This window comes from Jaculus jaculus, chromosome 8, assembly GCF_020740685.1.
Source record: "Jaculus jaculus isolate mJacJac1 chromosome 8, mJacJac1.mat.Y.cur, whole genome shotgun sequence".
In the NCBI taxonomy this organism is placed as follows: Eukaryota; Metazoa; Chordata; class Mammalia; order Rodentia; family Dipodidae; genus Jaculus; species Jaculus jaculus.
This window is the reverse complement of record NC_059109.1, coordinates 89383356-89406524: the sequence shown is the minus strand read 5'-3', so window position 1 is coordinate 89406524 and position 23169 is coordinate 89383356. Positions and strand designations below refer to the sequence as shown.

At 39.1% G+C, this 23169-nt stretch overlaps 1 protein-coding gene across 2 annotated transcripts in view; it reads right to left on the bottom strand.

Annotated features, from left to right (window-relative positions):
- Plcb1 (phospholipase C beta 1) overlaps positions 1-23169 on the bottom strand; it is an 855615-nt gene that overhangs the window by 159838 nt on the left and 672608 nt on the right. For both annotated transcript variants that reach the window (XM_004661511.2, XM_004661510.2), the window contains exons 24-25: positions 5518-5650; positions 1621-1674 (exon numbers count right to left, since the gene is read on the bottom strand). In XM_004661511.2, the coding sequence (XP_004661568.1) occupies positions 1621-1674; positions 5518-5650 (187 nt within the window). The remainder of the gene's footprint in view (positions 1-1620; positions 1675-5517; positions 5651-23169) is intronic.

The following is a 23169-nucleotide window of genomic DNA, read 5'->3' as shown; positions in this document are numbered from 1 at the left end:
CCTGAGTAAAACATGAAACTTATGGATAAACACTGTCGTCAGAATGATAATTTAATTTCTTTAATGCTAAATACACAATTGAGATGTACTTCCCATCCTTCCCTTAAAATGTGTCTGTTCTCTTGATATCAGATTTTTTTTTTTGAGAAATAAGTTGTGGAGAAAACTAGGTACTTGTATTTAACATTTTCCCTCAGGCCTAAGCAGACTTATTATGGTTGAGTAAGAAGTGATTACATTAAGAATTTAAGAGAATAAGGAATTGCTGAATTTTTGGTAACTGATTATATCTTACAATTTAAAAATGTGGTTTCTAGCAAATCAGCTATGGGTAGGTTAGAAATGGGATGTGGTTCCAATGTTCTAAGTCTAACCTATAAAACAAAAATAACCTCAAATGCTGCCTTTGCAAAAGTCTGCAGGCCAAAGGCTGCCCTTTAAAATATGTTCCAAATATAAAAGTAATGTCCATTTCTATAAAGGCAAAAAAGTCACTTAAAAAAAAGCAACCCAGGGATAATCAGAGCTGACACTGTGATGCTGACATGTTGCCTTTTTGTCTATTATTTACATATATCTAATAAACATTGCTTTCTGTTTTCATAAATGTACCATTTTCCATATACCCACTTTAAAATATGTTTTGTTTCCTTATAACAAATTCTTTCGATATTTTTTCTATGCATAATTTATATTTTTGATGAAATATAAAGGCATGCATTAAAGTGCCTAAATCATAAATATTCATTCTTGTTTGGTTTTGTAATGTTAGTATGTCTCAGTAACTATCATCCTGGTGAAAATCAGAATATTACCAGTTGCTTGGGCATGTTCTGGCTCCTGCCCTTCATTGGGGATAATCCTAATCTGGGGTTTCAATGGTGTGAATTCATTTTGCAGGTCTCTGAGTTTTATGTAAATGAAACCATGCTCTTTGGTGCCCCACTTCTTTTTCTCAACACTATACTTATGAGTTTTATCCACATGGTTATGTGTCACTTTTGTGAACGTACAATTGACTTATCTACCTTACTGTTGATAGTCATTTGTATCATTGATATCTGAGTTTTACTAATAGTGGTGTTTTTGGTGAATGTGCATATAATTCTGGTTGGGTTTTGGGTAGTGTATTGTAAGTATTTTTAAGACTCCATTCCATAGTGAATGTTGATTATATTGAAGAAATCTTGCATCAGTTTTAGTCCTCACCATTTCATGTAGCCAACTAAATAGAATATAATTCTCAACTGTATCACAAGTCAGAAACATTGCACATTTTGTGGTCATATTTTTCATAAATGACATATGAGTACTTTAGGAAGACCTCTATTACTATTCTCTGGCTCTTTTGCCAAGAGGAAACTAGTCCTTGGTTTGAAATAGCCATCTCCAGAGCTGCATTATTTTTAGCCTGTGGGGTCCTAGCTCCAAATATGTTTACTTCTTTGTAATCTTAAACCATGTACTGTGACCTAAGTTAACACTAGATGTCTATAGTCTCTCTCAAAGAAGAAATATTAATGTTGTTATTTTTAAGAAGTAGAAATCTCCTCTGCTATAAATATTGGCTTATGTAATGTTCAGCTATCAAATTTCATAGAGGGTAAGGGCAGCGCTTACCTGTTAAGACACTCTGAATAAGGTCTTCTGTTTTGGCAGGCGCCTTTACAGAACCTGTGACAAAAGATAAAATAGGTAGCCTTATTTGACTTTTACATTTTTATTCCATTTATTAGAAAATAGTTTGGGAATGGGGGTGTAGCTCAGTGGTAGAATGCTTGCTTCCATGTGTTTTATGCTTAGCATAGAAAAAAAGAATTACCCCTTGGTTTTGTGTCTCATTCTCTTGATTTTTTAAAAAATATATTCATTTACTTATTTGCGAGAGAGAGAGAGAGAGAGAGAGAGAGAGGGAGAGAGAGAGAGGGAGAGGGAGAATATGAATGGATATACCAAGAACTCTTGCTACTGCAAATTCCAGATGCATGTACCACTTTGTGCATCTGGCTTTATATGGGTACTGAGGACTCAACCCCAGGCTGTCAGGTTTTGCAAGCAAGCACCTTTAACTGTGCAGCCATCTCTCTGGCCACTTTTTCTAGACTTTTAAATACTTTTGGGCTTGAGAGATGGATTAGTGGTTAAGGCACTTGCCTGTGACACCTAAGGATCCAGGTTTGATTCCTCAGAACCCATGTAAGCCAGAAGCACATGGTGGTGTATGCATCTGGAGTTTGTTTACAATGGCTGGAGGCCCTGGTGTGCCCATTCTCTTATTCACTCCCTCTCTCTTAAATAAATAAAACATTAAAAAACAAATTTTAGGGCTGGAAAGATGGGCTCAGCTGTTAAGGCGTTTGCCTGCAAAGCCTAATAACCAGATTTAGATTCCCCAGTTCCCATGTAAAGCCAGATGCGCAAAGTTGCACATGTGTCTGGAGTTTGTGGGCAGCAGCAAGAGGCCCTGGCACCCTGAATCTCTCTTTCTCTCTGCCAGGGTGATGGTGCATGCCTTTAATCCCACCAGTTGGGAGGCTGAGGTAGGAGGATCACTGTGAATTTGAGGCCAGCCTGAGACTACATAGTGAATTCCAGGTCGGCTGGGACTAGAGTAAGACCCTACATAAAAAAATATATATATATAAAAAATAAAAACTTTAAAAATGTGTGTGTGTGTGTGTGTGTACTCATGCACCAGGGCTTCTTGACACTTCAAATGAATACCAGATTTTGCACCACTTTTTTGCACCAGGTTATATAGGTGGGAATTGAGCTCAGATTACCAGCCTTCATAGACAAGTGTCTTTAATTGCTGAACCATTTTCCCAGATGCTTTTTACCTTGAGTTTAAGTCTCAGAAAGAGTACCACGTTGTAGGACAAAAGTATTTATAATGTAATTATTCTAAAAACTGTGTTCATTTTGTAACTGGAAGATAGTCCTACTTGAATATCAAGTTACATGTATTTTTCCATACTGAGGGAGAAAAAGGACATCACTTTGCTTAAAAGGAAAAATTCAATGTAGGCAGGGCTACTGCCACCTTTTGGCAAAATCAGGAGCAACAAGTTTTAATTTAATACTTAACAGGAAGTGGTGATAAACTGCAGGCAAAAAGCATTGGTAAGAATTTAAAGAAAGGCGGAATGTTTGTGCACACTCAAAGTTCCTACCACTAGAAATCTAAGAGTTGAGAGTCATAACTTTTAGGAGGAAACCATCCTCATCTAGCAACCCACAGCACCAGTGATGGGATGTGTCAACCAGCATCACCTATCCCTGAGAGGATGCACCAAGAAGGACATAGCACTCAAACAGGTAGAAGTGCTGTCTGACCATGAGAAAAATCTAGGAATCTCAAAGTGAAGGACAATCTGCAAATTAACTGATCAAACTTCCACCCAAAATATCAAGCTAAGAGGAACAAGAAAGACTTGAGGACTACCATAGAGGGAAAGGGGACCTTGAAGACATGACAAGAAAGTGCAATGTGGGATCATGAGTGGGGAATGCCAACATAAAAAAGATATGACTAGGGGCTGGAAATGAGACACAGTGGTTAAAGGAGCTGACCTATAAAGCCTGATGGCTCAGATTTGATTCCTCAGTACCCACATAAAGCCAGATGCACAAAGTGGCACATGCATCTGGAGTTCACTTGCAGTGGCAAGAGGCCCTGAAGTGTCCCCCTCTTGTTCTCTCTCAAATAAATAATAAAAGAAAAAAGGACAAGACTGAAAAGCAGATGAAGGTCACACATGGTCATTGTGAGCATTTCACTGTGATCTTGCCAAGTGTTAACATTAAGGAAAGAGAAGAGTTTCTGCCATACATTCTGCATCATTTAAAAAAATGTGTCCTGTAAGTCAAAGTATTCTTGAGTATCTCTTAGCAATCAAATGTTAAATTCTCTTTTATTCTCCAAAGCAGTCAGATATACTGACATATATATTATTATATATAACATACTTCAGAAGCACTGAAATGTTTCCATGTGGTAAACAAAAATCTCCATTTAAAAATATTGTTTATTGTTTGAGATTCATAATCTATTATTGATTTTATCAACCTTTTAAAAAATATTTATTTATTTATTTATTTATTTGAGAGCGACAGACATGGAGAGAAAGACAGATAGAGGGAGAGAGAGAGAATGGGCGCGCCAGGGCCTCCAGCCACTGCAAAAGAACTCCAGACGCGTGCGCCCCCTTGTGCATCTGGCTAACGTGGGACCTGGGGAACCGAGCCTCGAACCGGGGTCCTTAGGCTTCACAGGCAAGCTCTTTAACCACTAAGCCATCTCTCCAGACCATCATCAACCTTTTAAAAATCATACTATCAGTACATGTATGTGTAGTACAAATTAAATAGAACTGACTCTTTTTAAAGTATCGTCCTCCACCATGAGAAGTACACTCACACATCAAATGGAAGATCTGAACCCTACCAATGCCACATTCTACTATGATACAGAGGGAATGGGGCATGAAGTCACATGGGAGAAAACCTTTTACTCCTCTGTTTATTAATTGGCTCAACTAACAGAGATCACATGTGTGCCATTCCTCAGTAGAGAGGGTGCAGAAACTGAAATTGGTCCCAGGACAGCTACCATCTGCTGCCAGAAACCTGATACACACGAGATAATCACATCAACCAGCAGTGAGATGAGAAACCAGTGAACTGCACAGAAATCAAAGGATTTCTTCTGAGAAGTGAGTATGGCTCAGGCTGGCATACAGAAGCTCAAAGCAAGAGTTTTAGCAGCGTCTGGAGCCCTGCCTGACCTGACTTGCCCTTTATTGGCTTTGTGGTCTTCAGGAGGCTCATTTTCACTGCCCACATGTGATCTTCCTGTAGAGGCTTGGAATAAAAGTAGAATGAACAACCCACAGGCAAGACTTAGCAGAGTGATGAGCAGAGGGAGGCATTCAAAGTTACTGAACAGTAAGTTGCTTGCAGAGACTTAATGAATTATATCTTCAAAAAGATAGGTGTTCTAAGTAGAGCTGAGATTGTGCTTTAAAGGCCTAGATGTTCTCAGCTGCTTGAAGAACTCTTCACAAACCTGGCTGGCAGGTGGATTTCCACTCACTGCTGAATATAATCCAGTATGCCTGGATGAGTTCTAGGCTGAAAGCAGAGCCGGATGAACACTTTTGGGGCTTTGTGGCATCTGCCCATCCATCCCTCTCTCAATTCATCTTCCCTCTCTCCTTTCCACATCTTTAGCTCCTTCCCTCCATCCACCCATCTATTGCTTCATCCTTCCCTCCTTTCCTCTATCATTCTGTCTCACCATTCCTCCCACTTCTCTGCCCTCTCTCCCTCCTTTACTACTTCCATCCACTATCTTTCCCTTCTTCCCTCCATTCTTCCATGTCTCCACCCACCCATCCATTTGCTCATTGTCACACAAGTCCATGCCTCCTCCTTACCCTCTGCAGCCATCTACAGAGGCACACCAGGCTGCTGACTGAGATATCTAGTGTCACCAGCTCTGTCCTCACTGCTTACCCGGAGCAGGTTGGCTGTGCTGAGCTTGGGAGGGTGGTTTGGGTGCCAGGGATGCAGTGTGGTTCACTCCATTTTCTGCTGGAGTTGTTCTGGCTTCACTTGGAGCCTCTGATGGGGTTTCCCCAGGATCAGCCTAAAATCATAAATATCCTTTAATTTTCCATGTTTCTTATTATCCTTTTATTACCTTCCTACAGCAACAAGTCTACAGATTATGACATTTGGACAATTCATTTGGAACCTGAAACAGCAACTTTAAAACCATCTGGAAAGCAAGATAAACACAGGATAGTGTTGAATCATGATTGTGGAAGGTTCCTTGTATCCCAGGCCCCAGTTTCCATTCCAGTGCCCAGGCCCTTTGGTAGTGCCCTTCCACTTGCCTGATCCAACCAGCTGATTTGTTTTCATCAAATGAGAGAGGAGCACACTTAGTACAAGCAGAGGACCTTAAAGACACCTGAGACTCTTCCCATTCTCTCTCAGAGCCCGGCTATAGTAGTGGGGATAAGAAGTCTGTGGCAGGAGCTGGGTCACCTTTTCAGGTCATCCTGGGCTGACCCAGCTATGCACACACAAGAATGAGCCTGGTCCAAGCAAGAGCTGCCCTGCTGAATAAATAACCTGGGAAAGAGAATAAGTAGTTCCTGTCTTACACTGAGAAATATGGGGGTTGTTTGTTTCATAGTAAAAATGGATGTGATGCTAGGAGTGCAGACTTGCCTGGGCTCCAACTCTTGACATAGCCACTCCACTCTCTGGGCTCTGTTTCATCATCTTACTGACAAGGCTACATCTGTGCTAGGCATCATAATCCCATGTGTCTCATACACTTGCTTAAAGGACCCAAGAAGTTAATGTGTATAGAGTGCTTGGAATCCTTTCAGACACTGGGTAAACATACGCAGGGTAAATAAATATCATATGCAAAAACATTTAAGTCCATTCAACACTACCAATGAATAATAATAAATGCATCAAATATATATAATACACAAATACACATAAAAGTAATAAATGTATCAGCTCATCTGGCCTATGCTACCACTTCAGTAGGTACTCCATGATATCACATTCGGAACAAACATCTATTAACATCTGTTGAAAATGTGCCGATCTTTGTAAAATGATTTCCTTGGAACTGCACACCATTCAGTGACGCTTCTCAGAGCGCCCAGTGTCAGAACTGCACTCCAAGTCCATGGTCGGCTTTACTGACAATGGCTTAATCCCAGTGTTTTGTTTTGTAGTGCATTTATCAGACATATTAGGAATTCATTCTTCCTGCCATCAGCTGGAACCCAACATGAAGTGTGGCATATAATTACATACCAAAGAGAAAGGTGACTTTTACCAAGGATAGGATGGAAGTGAAAATATCAGCATTAATAGTGACAAGTGGTCATGATGTTTTCCCCACATTTTTTTCTTTGAAATGGGGCCTCGTTCTGTAGCTTGGACTGCCCTCATACTCATGATCCTCCTCCCTCAGCCCCCTGAGTGTGGAGTCTACAGACACATACCAAGGTACCATTTCATAAGTGGTTTTGAATCTATCCCCCAAACACATTTAACACAAGTGTTCTACAAGCAATCATAGAACTTTATAGCCCTGCTCACGTACCAGGCTTCTTCAGTGTTGCTGGTCTCAAGGTGGGGAAAGATGAGCCTTGTAGCAGTGGCAAGGCATCCAGTAGGGGACACAGAAGCCTACCCATATGTGCTTTCTATGGTGACGTGCTGTCTTCTGACAGGTAAGCTCTGGTGCAGTCACATCATTTAGTTACACCCAACCAGGAGACTCTCCCTAGAATCATACTTCAAGGGTTTTCTGGCTTCATTTTGCCAGTCATGTCTGCCCCACTTTCAGAACCATGACAGAGCTGCTGCTGAGAGACTGTACCCAGCAGACACCCAGGGACAGAAGTAAGAGTCTGAGTGGACATTATAGTCTAATGTCTGTATTTTATAATATATTTTATTTATTCATTTGAAAGTGAGAAAGAGAAAGAGAGAGGGGGGGGGCATTCCAGGGCCTTCAGCCACTGCAAACGAATTCCAGATGCATGCACCCTCTTGCACATCTGGCTTACGTGGGTCCTGGAGAATCAAATCAGAATCCTTTGGCTTTGGAGAAAATGCTAACCGCTAAGCCAGCCCCTAACATCTGTAATTTTAAAGTTGTGGGTACTCTGTATTCTATGATAATGACAACTTAAAACTACACTGAAGCCGGGCGTGGTGGTGCACGCCTTTATTCCCAGCACTCGGGAGGCAGAGGTAGGAGGATTGCCATGAGTTCAAGGCCTCCCTGAGATGACAGAGTTAATTCCAGGTCAGCCTGGACCAGAGTAAGACCCTACCTCGAAAGACCAACAACAAAAAAAAAAAAAAAAAAAAAAAAAAAAGAACTACACTGGGTGTGATCACGAAAGAAATGTGATCACAATTTTCAAAGAAATCACATTGTTTCACTAAAAAGGCAGCATAGAAAAAGTGAGCAAATAAAATAGTTAATCACAAGCCCTTAAAATTAAAAATGCTCTCCTAAAGTTGGGAAATAATATTTCTGATATAACTGAAAAATTGATGTACACGAGATGTATGTGTGAGCTGAAATCCAATAGAATCCCTGTCCCACTCAAAGCAATCAACACTGTGACTTGATTGCATATGCATCGAGCTGGAAATTGTGACAGAAACAAATGCAGAAGAAATGTGTCATTATAAATTTGATTAAAATAAGCTTTAAATTTAAGTAAATTTCAAGGAAAGGTTCAGAAGACTGGACTGCAGTTGCTTTTAGTAGATTTTTCTTTTTGCAGCAGAGAACAAGCACAGAAAGAAAGAAGTGAGCCTCCCTCTAGTGGCCAGATTGAAGTATTGCAATATATTCTTCAAAAATTGACTTAAACGTTGACTTTACTTTTTAAAAAAATGTATATATTTGACAGAGAAAGAGGGAGAGAGGGAGAGAGGGAGAGAGGGAGAGAGGGAGAGAGAGAGAGAGAGAGAGAAAGAGAGAGAGAGAGAGAGAGAGAGAGAGAGAAAGAGAGAGAGAGAGAGAGAGAGAGAGAGAGAGAGAGAGAGAGAGAGAGAGAGAATATGAATGGGCACGCCAGGGACTCGCCACTGAAAATGAACTCCAAACATCCCACTGTGCATCTAGCTAACGTGGGTCCTGGGGAATCGAACCTGGGTCCTTTGGCTTTGCAGGCAAATGCCTTAACTGCTAAGCCACCCCTCCAGCCCAAGACTTTATTGTTTAAGTATATGCCTCTCATGTTATCCTTATTTATAATTGTATATTTTTAGTTGGCATACAGAACCTTAGTTCATCATTTCAAGTCCAATTTGTATTAGTTGAGTTTTTAAATATTTTGTTTATTTTATTTATTTATTGGAGAGTGACACAGAGAGAGATAGAGAAAGAGAAGGAGAGAGAGAGAGAATGGGCTTGCCAGGGCCTTCAGCCATTGCAAAGGAACTCCAGACGCATGTGCTGCCACCTTGTGAATGTGGCTTACATGAGTCCTGCAGAATCGAGCTTCAAAGTGGGGTCCTTAGTCTTCACAAGGAAAGCGCTCAACCACTCTCCTGCTGTTTACATGTCACTTGTGTCCTTTCCCTCTTCCCTCACCCCTCTTCCAGCTCATCCTTTTGAAAAACTGGGACTTAAAAATTCAAATTACAGTATGGTCATGTACTAAGTTCTCAATAAAATGTTAAACAATAAAGTAAAAAGTTAAAATTTTAAATAAAATCTAAAATTTTCATATTAACATTTTGTAAACATACCATTTCAAGACTGAAAATGAACTTAATTCCATTTTTATAGGTTTGGTAGGAGAAAAGTTGACCAAAATTTTTTCTATTCTGGGCACTGAAATTTTAGCTCTGATGCTCAGGCAATCACAAACTCATTTTCAAAACCTTATTGAACTTTTCACATGGAAGGAAAGGGACTTTTTTTTTTTTTTGCCAGCTGTGACTGAGGTACTCGAAGTATTAGAAAATGTTGGCTTTTCCTGGGTTGTCTATCTTCTCTGTAACTGGTTACGTTGATTTGGATGCCAGGTTGAATTAGAGATAAGGTTATCATTTTTTTTTTTAATTTTTATTAACATTTTCCATTATTATAAAATATATCCCATGGTAATTCCCTCCCTCCCCACCCCCACACTTTCCCGTTTGAAATTCCATTCTCAATCATATTACCTCCCCATTACAAACATTGTAATTACATATATACAATATCAACCTATTAAATATCCTCCTCCCTTCCTTTCTCCACCCTTTATGTCTCCTTTTCAACTTACTGGCCTCTGCTACTAAGTATTTTCATTCTCACGCAGAAGCCCAGTCATCTGTAGCTAGGATCCCCATATGAGAGAGAACATGTGGCGCTTGGCTTTCTGGGCCTGGGTTACCTGACTTAGTATAATACTTTCCAGGTCCATCCATTTTTCTGCAAATTTCATAACTTCATTTTTCTTTACCGCTGAGTAGAACTCCATTGTATAAATGTACCACATCTTCATTATCCACTCATCTGTTGAGGGACATCTAGGCTGGTTCCATTTCCCAGCTATTATAAATTGAGCAGCAATAAACATGGTTGAGCATGTACTTCTAAGGAAATGAGATGAGTCCTTTGGATATATGCCTAGGAGTGCTATAGCTGGGTCATATGGTAGATCAATCTCTAGCTGCTTTAGGAACTTCCACACTGTTTTCCACAATGGCTGGACCAGATTGCATTTCCACCAGCAGTGCAGAAGGGTTCCTTTTTTTCCACATCCCCGCCAACATTTATGATCATTTGTTTTCATGATGGTGGCCAATCTGACAGGAGTGAGATGGAATCTCAATGTAGTTTTAATCTGCATTTCCCTGATGACTAGTGACGTAGAACATTTTTTTAGGTGCTTATATGCCATTCGTATTTCTTCCTTTGAGAACTCTCTATTTAGCTCCTTAGCCCATTTTTTGATTGGCTTGTTTGATTCCTTATTAGTTAACTTTTTGAGTTCTTTGTATATCCTAGATATTAATCCTCTATCAGATATATAGCTGGCGAAGATTTTTTCCCATTCTGTAGGTTGCCTCTTTGCTTTTTTCACTGTGTCCTTTGCGGTGCAAAATCTTTGTAATTTCATTAGGTCCCAGTGGTTAATCTGTGGTTTTATTGCCTGAGCAATTGGGGTTGTATTCAGAAAGTCTTTGCCAAGACCAATATGTTGAAGGGTTTCCCCTACTTTTTCCTCTAGCAGTTTCAAAGTTTCCGGTCTGATGTAAAGGTCTTTAATCCATTTGGACTTAATTCTTGTGCATGGCGAGAGAGAAGAATCTATTTTCATCCTTCTGCAGATATTTATCCAGTTTTCAAAACACCATTTGCTGAAGAGGCTGTCTCTTCTCCAATGAGTATTTTTGGCATTTTTATCGAATATCAGGTGGCTATAGCTACTTGGGATTACATCTGGGTCCTCTATTCTGTTCCACTGATCTACATGTCTGTTTTTGTGCCAGTACCACACTGTTTTTGTTACTATGGCTCTGTAGTATAGGTTAAAATCAGGTATGGTGATACCACCAGCCTCTTTTTTGTTGCTCAGTATTATTTTAGATATTCGAGGTTTTTTGTGATTCCAAATGAATTTTTGGATTGTTTTTTCTATTTCCATGAAGAAAGCCTTTGGAATTTTGATAGGGATTGCATTAAATGTGTAGATTGCTTTTGGTAAGATTGCCATTTTCACGATATTGATTCTTCCAAGCCAGGAACAAGGGATGTTTCTCCACTTTCTAGTGTCTTCTGCAATTTCTCGCTTGAGTGTTTTAAAGTTCTCATTGTATAGATTCTTTACTTCCTTGGTTAGGTTTATTCCAAGGTATTTTATTTTTTTTGATGCAATTGTGAATGGGAGTGATTCTCTGATTTCATCCTCTGTGTGTTTGTTGTTAGCATATACGAAGGCTACTGATTTCTGTGTATTTATTTTGTATCCTGCTACATTGCTGTAGGTTTTGATCAGCTCTAACAGCTTGCTAGTAGAGTCTTTAGGGTCCTTTATGTATAGAATCATGTCATCTGCAAATAATGATAACTTGATTTCTTCCTTTCCAATTTGTATCCCTTTTATGTGTGTCTCTTGCCTTATTGCTATGGCTAAGACTTCCAAAACTATATTAAATAGAAGTGGAGACAGTGGACACCCTTGTCTTGTTCCTGATTTTAGTGGAAAAGCTTCCAGTTTTTCCCCATTTAGTAATATGTTGGCTGTAGGCTTGTCATAAATAGCCTTTATTATATTGAGATATGTTCCTTCTATTCCCAGTCTCTGTAGGACTTTTATCATGAAGGGATGTTGGATTTTGTCAAATGCTTTCTCTGCATCTAATGAGATGATCATGTGATTTTTGTCCTTCAACCCATTTATGTAATGTATTACATTTATAGATTTGCATATGTTGAACCATCCCTGCATCTCTGGGATAAAGCCTACTTGGTCCGGGTGAATGATCTTTTTGATATACTCTTGTATTCTGTTTGCCAATATTTTGTTGAGAATTTTTGCATCTATGTTCATGAGGGAGATTGGTCTGTAATTTTCTTTTTTTGTTCTATCTTTGCCTGGTTTTGGTATCAGGGTGATGCTGGCCTCATAGAAGGAGTTTGGTAGAATTCCTTCTTTTTCTATTTCCTGGAAAAGTTTGAGAAGCAATGGTGTTAGCTCTTCCTTAAAAGTCTGGTAAAATTCAGCAGTGAATCCATCTGGGCCTGGGCTTTTTTTAGTTGGGAGATTATTGATAACTGCTCGGACCTCCATGTTTATTATAGGTCTATTTAAGTGACTAATCTCATTTTGATTTAATTTAGGTAGGTCATATAGATCAAGGAAATCATCCATTTCTTTCAGATTTTCATACTTTGTGGAGTATATGCTTTTATAGTATGTCCCTATAATTTTTTGAATTTCTCTGGAATATGTTGTGATGTTACCTTGTTCATCTCTGATTTTATTAATTTGTGTCTCTTCTCTCTTTCTTTTGGTCAGATTTGCTAAGGGTTTATCAATCTTGTTTATCCTTTCAAAGAACCAACTCTTTGTTTCATTAATTCTTTGGATTGTTCTTTTTGTTTCTATTTCATTAATTTCTGCCCTAATCTTTATTATTTCTTCCCGTCTACTACTTTTTGGTTTGCCTTGTTCTTCTTTTTCCAAGGCTTTAAGGCGAAGCATTAGGTCGTTTACTTGCGACCTTTCTAATTTCTTAATATAGGCACTTAAGGCTATAAATTTACCTCTTAGAACTGCCTTCATTGTGTCCCAGAGATTTTGGTATGTTGTGTTCTCATTATCATTTGACTCTATAAATTTTTTGATTTCCTTTTTGATTTCTTCATTGACCCACTTATCATTTAGTAGTGTATTGTTTAGTTTCCATGATTTTGTGTATGCTCTATAGCCTTTCTTGCTACTGATTTGTAGTTTAATTCCATTGTGGTCAGATAGAATGCAAGGAATTATTTCAATTTTCTTGAATTTGTTAAGATTTGCTTTGTGTCCTAATATATGGTCTATTTTAGAGAATGTTCCATGTGCTGCTGAAAAGAATGTATATTCTGCAGCCTTTGGATGAAATGTCCTGTATATATCTGTTAGGTCCATTCCTTCTATGACCTCATTTAATCTAGATGCCTCTCTGTTTATTCTTTCCCTGGATGACCTGTCAATTGATGAGAGTGGGGTGTTAAAGTCACCCACCACCACTGTGTTTGGTGTTATCTGTGACCTTAGTTCTAATAGTGTTTGTTTGACGAATTTGGGAGCCCCCATGTTAGGTGCATATATGTTTAGGATTGTAATGTCCTCCTGTTGGAGTGTGCCCTTAATCAATATAAAGTGACCTTCCTTATCTTTCTTGACTAACGTCGGACTAAAGTCTACCCTGTCTGATATTAGGATAGCAACCCCTGCTTGTTTTCTAGGCCCATTTGCTTGAAACACCGTCTTCCAACCTTTCACCCTAAGATAATGTCTATCCTTTGTAGAAAGGTGAGTTTCTTGGAGACAACAAATTGTAGGATCCTGCTTTTTAACCCAGTCTGCAAATCTATGTCTTTTCGTTGGGGCATTGAGACCGTTGATATTAAGAGATATTATTGAAAGTATGTATTTATGTTTGCCATTTGTGTGTGTGTGTTACTTGTTCTACCTGTGCTCTCTTCTGTTAACTGGTATTTGAGTATAGCTGGTTTTTTCTAGGTTCCTTATATGTGTGCTTTTCCTTTTGTTCAGCATGGAGGATTCTATCAAGTATTTTCTGTAGAGCTGGTTTTGTCTTCAAATACTCCTTTAACCTGCTTTTGTCATGGAATGTCTTTATTTCTCCATCTATTTGAATGGATAACTTTGCAGGATAAAGTAACCTTGGTTGACAGTTGTTATCTTTCAGAACTTGGAATATATTACTCCAAGCCCTTCTGGCTTTAAAAGTTTGTGTTGAATAATCTGCTGTAATCCTGATGGGCTTGCTTTTGTAGGTAACTTGATTTTTCTCTCTAACTGCTTTCAATATTTTTTCTTTGGTTTGTGTGTTTGGAAGTTTGAGTATAATGTGGCGAGGAGAGGTTCTTTCTGGGTTTTGTCTGGCTGGGGTTCTAAAGGCTTCCTGTATCTGTATTGGCACCTCTTTCCCAATTTGGGGGAAATTTTCCTCTATGATTTTGTTGAAGATGCCTACTATGCCTCTGGAGTGGAGTTCTTCTCCTTCTACTATGCCCTGAATTCTTATATTGGATCTTTTCATAGTGTCCCGAATATCTTGAAATTCCCACTCATACTTTTCTATAAGTTTGTCTTTCTCTTTGTTGGACTGCATTAGGTCTGCCACCTGGTCTTCTAGCTTAGATATTCTGTCCTCTCCCTCATCCATCCTACTGGTGAGATTTTCTACAGAGTTTTTTATTTCATTAACTGTGTTCTTCATTGCTAGTAATTCTGACTGGTTTTTCTTTATTATTTCTATTTCCCTATTTATGTCTTGTATTGCCTTCTTTATTTCATTAAATTGGTGTCCTGCCTCTTCTTTGATTCCTTTGATTTCCTCTTTGATTTCTTCTTTGATTGTTTTCATGTGTTCTTTGACCTCTTTGAACATATTTATAATTATTGTTTTGAACTCTTTCTCAGGCATTTCCTCTAACTCTTTCTCACTGGAGGACATTTCTGATGCATTAATACTTTTAGGTGGATTTATATCATCTTGCTTTTTAGTGTTTCTTGTGTTATAATGTATATATTTTTGCATCTTGGATTAAGTTAATGCTTGGATTTTCTAGCTAGCTGTGTATTCTTAGCTGTATCAATTGGTTTGATGTAATATATTTTCAGGGTAGGATCTTAAGGTATTAGGTGTGGCTCTTAAGACTCTCAGAGTATCTACAAAGATGTTCTTAGGGGTTGAGTTTCCCTGCTATAGGAGTATTCAAGCAGGCTGAGTGGAATAAAATACTGGTAGATTCTAAAATTTAACTAAACACTGTACACATTCAATCAAAAACAGCCCCGAGTATGTATGCAAGAGTAGTTATTATAATGACCAGATCCTCTATCAACAAAGAGGTTTAGATTTCTGGTCTGTTGAGGTATCCAAGTCAGCTTGTGACCAAGTGAGTCCCTTCCCTAGTGCAATCCCAGTTACCTTGGGTGATTGTGTTCTCAGTCAAGTTGCTTCCTGGGTCGTCGGGCTGCTGTTCTGATTTCTGGAGCTGGGCACTTGCTTTTCCTACGGGGCAAACTGAGCCGCTGCTGCTGCCTCTGCTGCTGTTGTAGCTGCCACCACCAGAGCCACCACCGCTGCTGAAGCTGCCGCTGCCGTGTCCACCGCCGCTGCTCACCCCGAAGCCGCTGCTGCGGGATCTGCCGCCACTGCCGCTCCTGGGTCCGCTGCTGCTGGGGCCGCTGGTACCGGTGCTGGAGCCGCTGAAGTTGCTGCCGAACTCTGCTCCTGCTTGGGTCCTGCTGTCAGCCCAAGTTGGCATGGCCGGTCCTGGGCCGCTGCTGTGTTTGCTGGAGCTGGGTTCAGGCGGTGGGGGAGGGGAGGGAGCCGCGGCTGCTCTGGTTGTATCGCTGTTCCACGTGTGCTTCTACCTCGCGGTCTGCTCCTCCCTCCGTTGCTCGCTGCCGCTCTCCCCTCATGTTTCCCGAGTTGCGGAGAGCGCGGTGTGAGGGGAAAATCCCGCACCTGGCTTGTCCTGCGGCTCGAGCCGAGAGTCCGGCGGCTTTCTGCCGCGCCGCGGCTGCGGCAGTTGGCCGAGCTGCCCCGAGCCGCTGTTCCCGCCTGTGCAGGCTCTGGATGCTCTATAACTCTTCTACTTCTCCGCTGCCGCCTCAATTTCCTATACACCTCACTTTTTAGTAAAAGTGTGTATTTTGCTGAGTTTTTTTGGTCTTTTTCCCCCCTAAGCTGCTTTGCCGTGGTACCTACGCCGCCATCTTAACCGGAAGTCCAAGGTTATCATTTTTACAGAACATCATGAGCATGACTTACAACTGCATGATGCAAAAATTCAGTTCACTCAGGACAAATATGGGTGGTTATTTTGGCCTTATTAGAGCCAGACTTTCCCTCTAGGCAGCTTCCTCAAACACATGTGTAACTTCTACCTTAACTTTTAATTTGGTGAATAAAATGAGATAATGTATTCACTTCATTTCTAAGAAATTCAGAATCACTCATGAAATCCATGTCCTGATGTGTGCATATTTAAGTGTTTAGGAGTAACGTATGGGGATGTGTGTGTGTTAAAATTCAGATGAAATGATCATGAGGTAATTTTATTAAAGGTGTTTGTGTTAATATGCAAACCAGAATTTAATTATAGATTGATATATGAGTGCTCATGTACAATTCTTTCAAATTAACAGATTTTGGAAGTTTTTGAAGTGTCTAGCATAGCAAGAAGCAAAAGCTTTTAAGAAGTGGATAAATCCATCTTCTGATTTCTGACACAGAGATTGACTGTCAATCATGACCCCACAATAATTACCTATAACCCCACTGAGGAGGGCCCTTCATGGAATAGGAGGGGCAAAAGGGGGCATGAGTATAACCTGGCTGGATGTGGTGGCTCACAACTTTAATCCCAGCACTTGGGAGGCAAAAGCTGGAGGATCACCATGAGTTCAAGGCTACCCTGAGACTACATAATGAATTCCAAGGTAGCTTGGGCTAGAGCGAAACCCTACCTCAAAAAACAAACAACAACAACAACATAAAACAACCAAAAAACCCCCAAACACCCTTCCTCCCAAAACAAATAAACAAACAGAGTATATCCTGACATCCTGAAGGACATGTAACTATTTTGCAATAGGTTCACATATTATAGTCCTCAGTAAAAAGTAGGTGTCATAGAAAAAAGTGAAACTTTAGTATTATTTAATATCTTTCCTTTTAAATATTGCATTATGCCAAGACCACTCACACACCTTTTGTATGATGCACACTCAGAGGATGTTGGAAATTCCTGTTAACAGAAGTTTTGGGTTTTAAGGGCATGTGTGGTGTGGAACCACACAGATGTTCAGTGATAGAACAAATTCTCCCAGGTATGGAGATGAATGCTACCTCAGTGAGTGAAGCTGCTGTACCTTGGAGGTTTTGGGTTGGGGGATTTTGTCTGGACAGTGTCCAAGTAAGTGTAACCCACATACATAAACCTAACTTGCTTACAGACATATTCACACAATATTCAGTGATATCAAGGGTGAAAGTTCTTGGCATTCTACTGAACTAAAAATTCAATACTTAGAATGTTACTATTGAAGATGAAAGCCATATGCCCTGTGCTCCTGGGAAGGATGAAGAAGCAGTCCTTGCTGAAGGTTACCAGAACCTTACCGCCTTGTTACTGAGGTAGTGGGATGGGCTGGGATGCAAAATGGGCTCCACTGGCCAGTGGGATGTTTTATCACCCCTACTGAATCAGGCTCTCCACTTTATTGGATGCCTTGATCTGAACATTGAAGCCCTAGGGGAAGCTTCAGAGTCAGGCTGCCTGGGACTCAGTGCCAGCCCTTGCTTACTAACTGTGGCATTGGGCAAGGAACTCAACCCTTCAGAGCCAATAGTGCTGCAAATGTTAAAAAAAAAAATAAGGGCTGGAGAGATGGCCTAGTAGTTAAGGTGAAAAATTAAGAGCAGTTAGAACTTGTGGATGTTTTAAGACATAAGTAAAGCGGACCTGGTGGCACAGATCATTCCATCCACCCAGGAGGCTGACAGGAGGAGGACCGCAAGGACTATCTGGGTTACAGAATTAGTTCAAGGTCAGTCTGGGCAATTTAATGAGACTCTCAAAATAAAAAAGTAAAATGATGGCTTAGGATGTAATCAGTGGCAGAATACCAGCCTAACCAAAGAAAAACAATTTAAAACATAAGAAAAAAGAAGCCTACATGTTAACACACTAAAGGGTTTTATACATGGCCTGGTACATAGTAAGTACTCAGTGTGCCTGTTCTGATATGCAAAAGAAGTTATGATTGAATATTTCATTTTGACATTAATGTTATTATACAATATTTTCTAGGCAATATTTTGAGTCATTGCTTTTTCCCTTTATATGTATATTTTAAAAATAGAAAACAGGGGCTGGAGAGATGGCTTAGTGGTTAAGCACTTGCCTGTGAAGCCTAAGGACCCCAGTTCGAGGCTGGATTCCCCAGGACCCACATTAGCCAGGTGCACAAAGGGGTGCATGCGTCTGAAGTTCCTTTGCAGTGGCTGGAGGCCCTGGAGCGCCTATTCTCTCTCTATCTGCTTCTTTCTCTCTCTGTCACTCTCAGATAAATAAACAAATAAAATGGAAAGCAGGAAGTGTTACTGATACTTCATTTGATACCCCTGTAATTACATTAAAATATTTGTACTGTGAAAATATCTTTTATTTGTAACCAAAGATATATTCATTGAGAACATGCTAAAAGGACATGCATCAAAAGTATCTAGACTATTTGTGTGATTACTAAAGGTTTTGTTTATTTCTTTTATTATGTTTTAAGCTTTTTTATTTACTTTTATTTAGAGAAATATCTATAAATGTTATAAACACTTTGTTAGTATCTGGATTATGTTTATATTTCACAAATTTACTAACCTTCAGCCTTAATTGTGATTTAACAAACTGTTAAAAGTAGCTGGGGACGGGGGGAGTTCCAATTAAAATGGCCACATAGGAACCATACCAGATCAGCCTAGGGGAGAAAAAGCCAAAAAACAAAACAAAACAAAAAAGTGCAAAATACACTCTTCTACTAAAAAGTGAGGTGTATAAGAAATAACCAATGGCAGCAGAGCAGTAGGAGAGATCCAGAGCATCCAGAGCCCACATAGGCAGGCAGAAGCGGCTCCAGCAGCGGTGGCACCAGGTATGCAGAGCCACATCTAGAAGGCTCGGCTTGAGCCACAGGAAGAGCCAGGTGAGGGGATTTTTCACTCACACCAGAGCTCTTCACAAACTCAAGAAATGTGAAGGACTGCAGCAAATAATGGAGGAGCAGATCACCATGTAGAGGATCTCGTGGACCAGCCGGAGAACTAGAGCCACCATCCACTGCCTCCCCTCCCCTACCACGAGCGCAAGTGCCAGCAAGAACCAGAGACCAGGGGAAGGGAGCTCACAGCACCCAGCACCAGTGACCAGAGCAGCGGTCCAATGACCCAGCCAACCTACCTGAACCCACAGCGCAGCAAAGAAGGACCCAAGCAAAAGCATAGCATAACTGAGACCAAAATCATCCCAAAAGGTAAGTGGGATTACACCAGGTCAGTACCCACCAAATAAGAAAAAAAAAAAAAAAAAAAAAAAAAAAGCCTGGTATAAAGGCCTGAATCAGTGCTAATTTTACCTTCCATATCAGGATAAATTATATGTTAAATCTGATGGATGGTCAGATTTGCCATTCTTAAATAAGCTATATTTTGGGCTTGTTGTTTGTTGCTTATTGATTTATAGTGGCTTTGTTTCCTCTTTTGTTGTATATTAGAGAAGGGTCTCACTTGGTCACAAGCTGACTTGGAACCCTCAACAGACCAGAAATCTTAACCTCCATGTTGACAGGATTAAGGGTGTGGGGCACCTAAGGGACAGTGACTTTGTTAGAGGATCTGGTCGTCACAATACCTACTCTTGCATAAATGCTCTGTGCTGTTTTTCATTGAATGTGTACATTGTTTAGTTAAAGTTTTGAATTTGCCTGTATTTTGTTCCACTCAGCCTACTTGAATACTCTCATAGCAGACACACCCAACACATGGGGTCACTTTTGTAGATACTCTGAATCTTGAAAGCCACACCTAGCACCTTAAGCTCCTATCCTGAAGATATATAGCATCAGATTGATTGATACATCTAATAATACTGTGGCTAACTAGAAAATCCAAGCATTAAATTAATCCAAGATACAAAAATATGTACATTATAATGCAAGAAACATCAAAAATTAAGACAATATAAATCCACCAAAAAGTATTAATGTATCAGAAATGACCTTCAGTGAGAATGAGTTAGAGGAAATGCCTAAGAAAGATTTCCAAAGAATGATTATAATATGCTCAAAGAAGTCAAAGGAAATCAAAGGAATCAAAGAAGACACAGGAAACCAATTTCATGAAATAAAGATGTCAATACAAGAAATAAATAAGGAAATAGAACTAATAAAGAAAAACCAGTCAGGATTACTAGCAATGAAGAACATAGTTAATGTGAAATAAAAATAAAAAAAACTCTGTAGAAAATTTCACCAGTAGAATGGATGAAGGTGAGACAGAATATCTAAACTAGAAGACAGTCCAACAAAGAGAAAGACAAACTAATAGGAAAGCATGAATGGGAATTTCAAGATATTTGGGACACTATGAAAAGATCAAATATAAGAATTCAGGGTATAGTAGATGGAGAAGAATTTCATTCCAAAGGCATAATAGGCATTTTCAACAAAATCATAGAAGGAAACGTCCACCAAATTGGGAAAGAGGTGCCAATACAGATACAGGAATCCTTTAAAACACCAGCCAGACAAAACCTGGGAAGAACCTCTCCTCAGCATATTATAATTAAACTACCAAGCATACAAACCAAAGAAAATATATTGAAAGCAGGTAGAGAGAAAAATCAAGTTACCTACAAAGGCAAGGCCATCAGGATCACAGCAGATTACTCAACACAAACTTTAAAGGCCAGAAGGACTTGGAGTTATATATTCCAAGTTCTGAAAGATAACAACTGTCAACCAAGGTTACTTTATCCTACAAAGCTATCCATTAAATAGACAAAGAAATAAGGTCATTTCACAACAGAAGCAGGCTAAAAGAATATTTGAAGACAAAACCAGCTCTACAGAAAATAATTGAAAGAAACCTCCATGCTGAAGAAAAAGAAAAACACATAGAAGGAACCTGGAAAAATCAAACAATACTCAGTTAACACAAGACAGCAAAGGTAAAACCAGAAGAATTACAAAAAAAATGGCAAAAATAAATACAGACCTTTCAATAATATCTCTTAATATCAATGGCCTCAATGACCCAACCAAAAGACATAGGTTTGGAGACTGGATTAAAAAGCAGGATCCTTCAATTTGTTTCCTCCAATAAATTCACCTTTCTGCAAAGGATGGACAAGGGTGAAAGATTTTTCAAGCAAATGGGCCTAGAGAAGAAGCAGGGGTTGCTATCCTAATATACGACAAGGTAGACTTCACTCTGACATTAGTTAGGAAAGATAAGGAAGGCCACTTTATATTGATTAAAGGCACACTCCAACAGGAGGATATTACAATCCTAAACATATATGCACCTAATATGGGGGCTTCCCAACTTCATCAAACAAACACTGTTAGAACTAAGGCCACAGATAACACCAAACCCAGTGGTAGTGGATGACTTTAACGCCCCACTCTCATCAATTGACAGGTCATCCCGGGAAAAAATAAACAGAGAGGCATCTGGATAAAATGAAGTCATAGAAAAAATGAACGTAATCGATATCTACAGGACATTTCATCCAAATGCTGCAGAATATATGTTCTTTTCAGCAGTACATGGTACATTCTCTAAAATAGACCATGTATTAGGATACAAAGCAAATCTTAACAAATAGAGGAAAATTGAAATAATTCCTTCATTCTATCTGACCACTAGAAGGGAATCAAACTACAAATTAATAGAAATTAAAGCTATATAGCATACACAAAATCTAAACAATACCCTGCTAAATGATGAATGGGTCAATGAAGAAATCAAGAAGGAAACCAAAAATTTATGGAGACAAACGATAATGAGAACACAACATACCAAAACCTTTGGGACACAATGAAGGCAGTTCTAAGAGGGAAATGTATAGCTTTAAGTGCCTATATTAAGAAATTAGAAATGTCTCAAGTAAACGACCAATGTTTTACCTTAAAGCCTTGGATAAAGAAGAACAAGGCAAACTGAAAATCAGTAGATAGGAAGAAATAATAAAGATTAGGGCAGAAATTAATGAAATAGAAACTAAAGAAACAATCCAAAGAATCAAAGAAACAAAGATTTGGTTCTTTGAAAGGATAAATAAGATTGACAAACACTTAGCAAATCTGACCAAAAGAGAGAATTCGGCACAAATTAATAAAATTAGAGATGTAAAAGGCAGCTCACAACAGATACTAGAGAAATTTAATAAATCATAGGGACATACTATAAAAACATAAACTCCACTAAATATGAAAATCTGAAAGAAATGGATGATTTCCTTGATTTATATGACCTACCTAAATTAAATCAAGATGAGATCAATCACTTAAATAGACCTATAACAAGTATGGAGATCCAAGCAGTTATCAAAAATCTCCCAACTAAAGAAAGTGCAGGCCCAGATGGATCCACTGGTGAATTTTGTCAGACCTTCAGGGAAGAACTAACATCATTGCTTCTTAAGCTTTTCCATAGCACAGAAAAAGAAGGAATCCTACCAAACTCCTTCTATGGAGCCAGCATCACCCTGATACCAAAATCAGGCAAAGATAGAACAAAAAAAAGAAAATTACAGATCAATCTCCCTCATGAACATAGATGCAAAAATTATCAACAAAATATTGGCAAACAGAATTCAAGAATATATCAGAAAGATCATTCACCCTGACCAAGTAGCTTTATCCCAGAGAAGCAGGGATGGTTCAACATTTGCAAATTGATAAATGTAATACATTATATAAATGGATGGAAGGACAAAAATCACATGACCATCTCATAATAGGCAGAAAAGACATTTGACAAAATCCAACATCCCTTCATGATAAAAGTCCTACAGAGGCTAGGAATAGAAGGAACCTATCTCAACATAATAAAGACTATTTATGACAAGCCTACAAACAACATATTACTAAATGGGGAAAAACTGTAAGCTTTTCCACTAAAATCAGGAACAAGACAAGGGTGTCCACTGTTCCCACTTTTATTTAATATAGTACTGGAAGTCTTAGATATAGCAATAAGGCAAGAGATGGACATAAAAGTGATTCAAATTGGAAAGTAAAAAAATCAAGTAATCATTATATGAAGGTGACATGATTCTATACATAAAGGACACTAAAGACT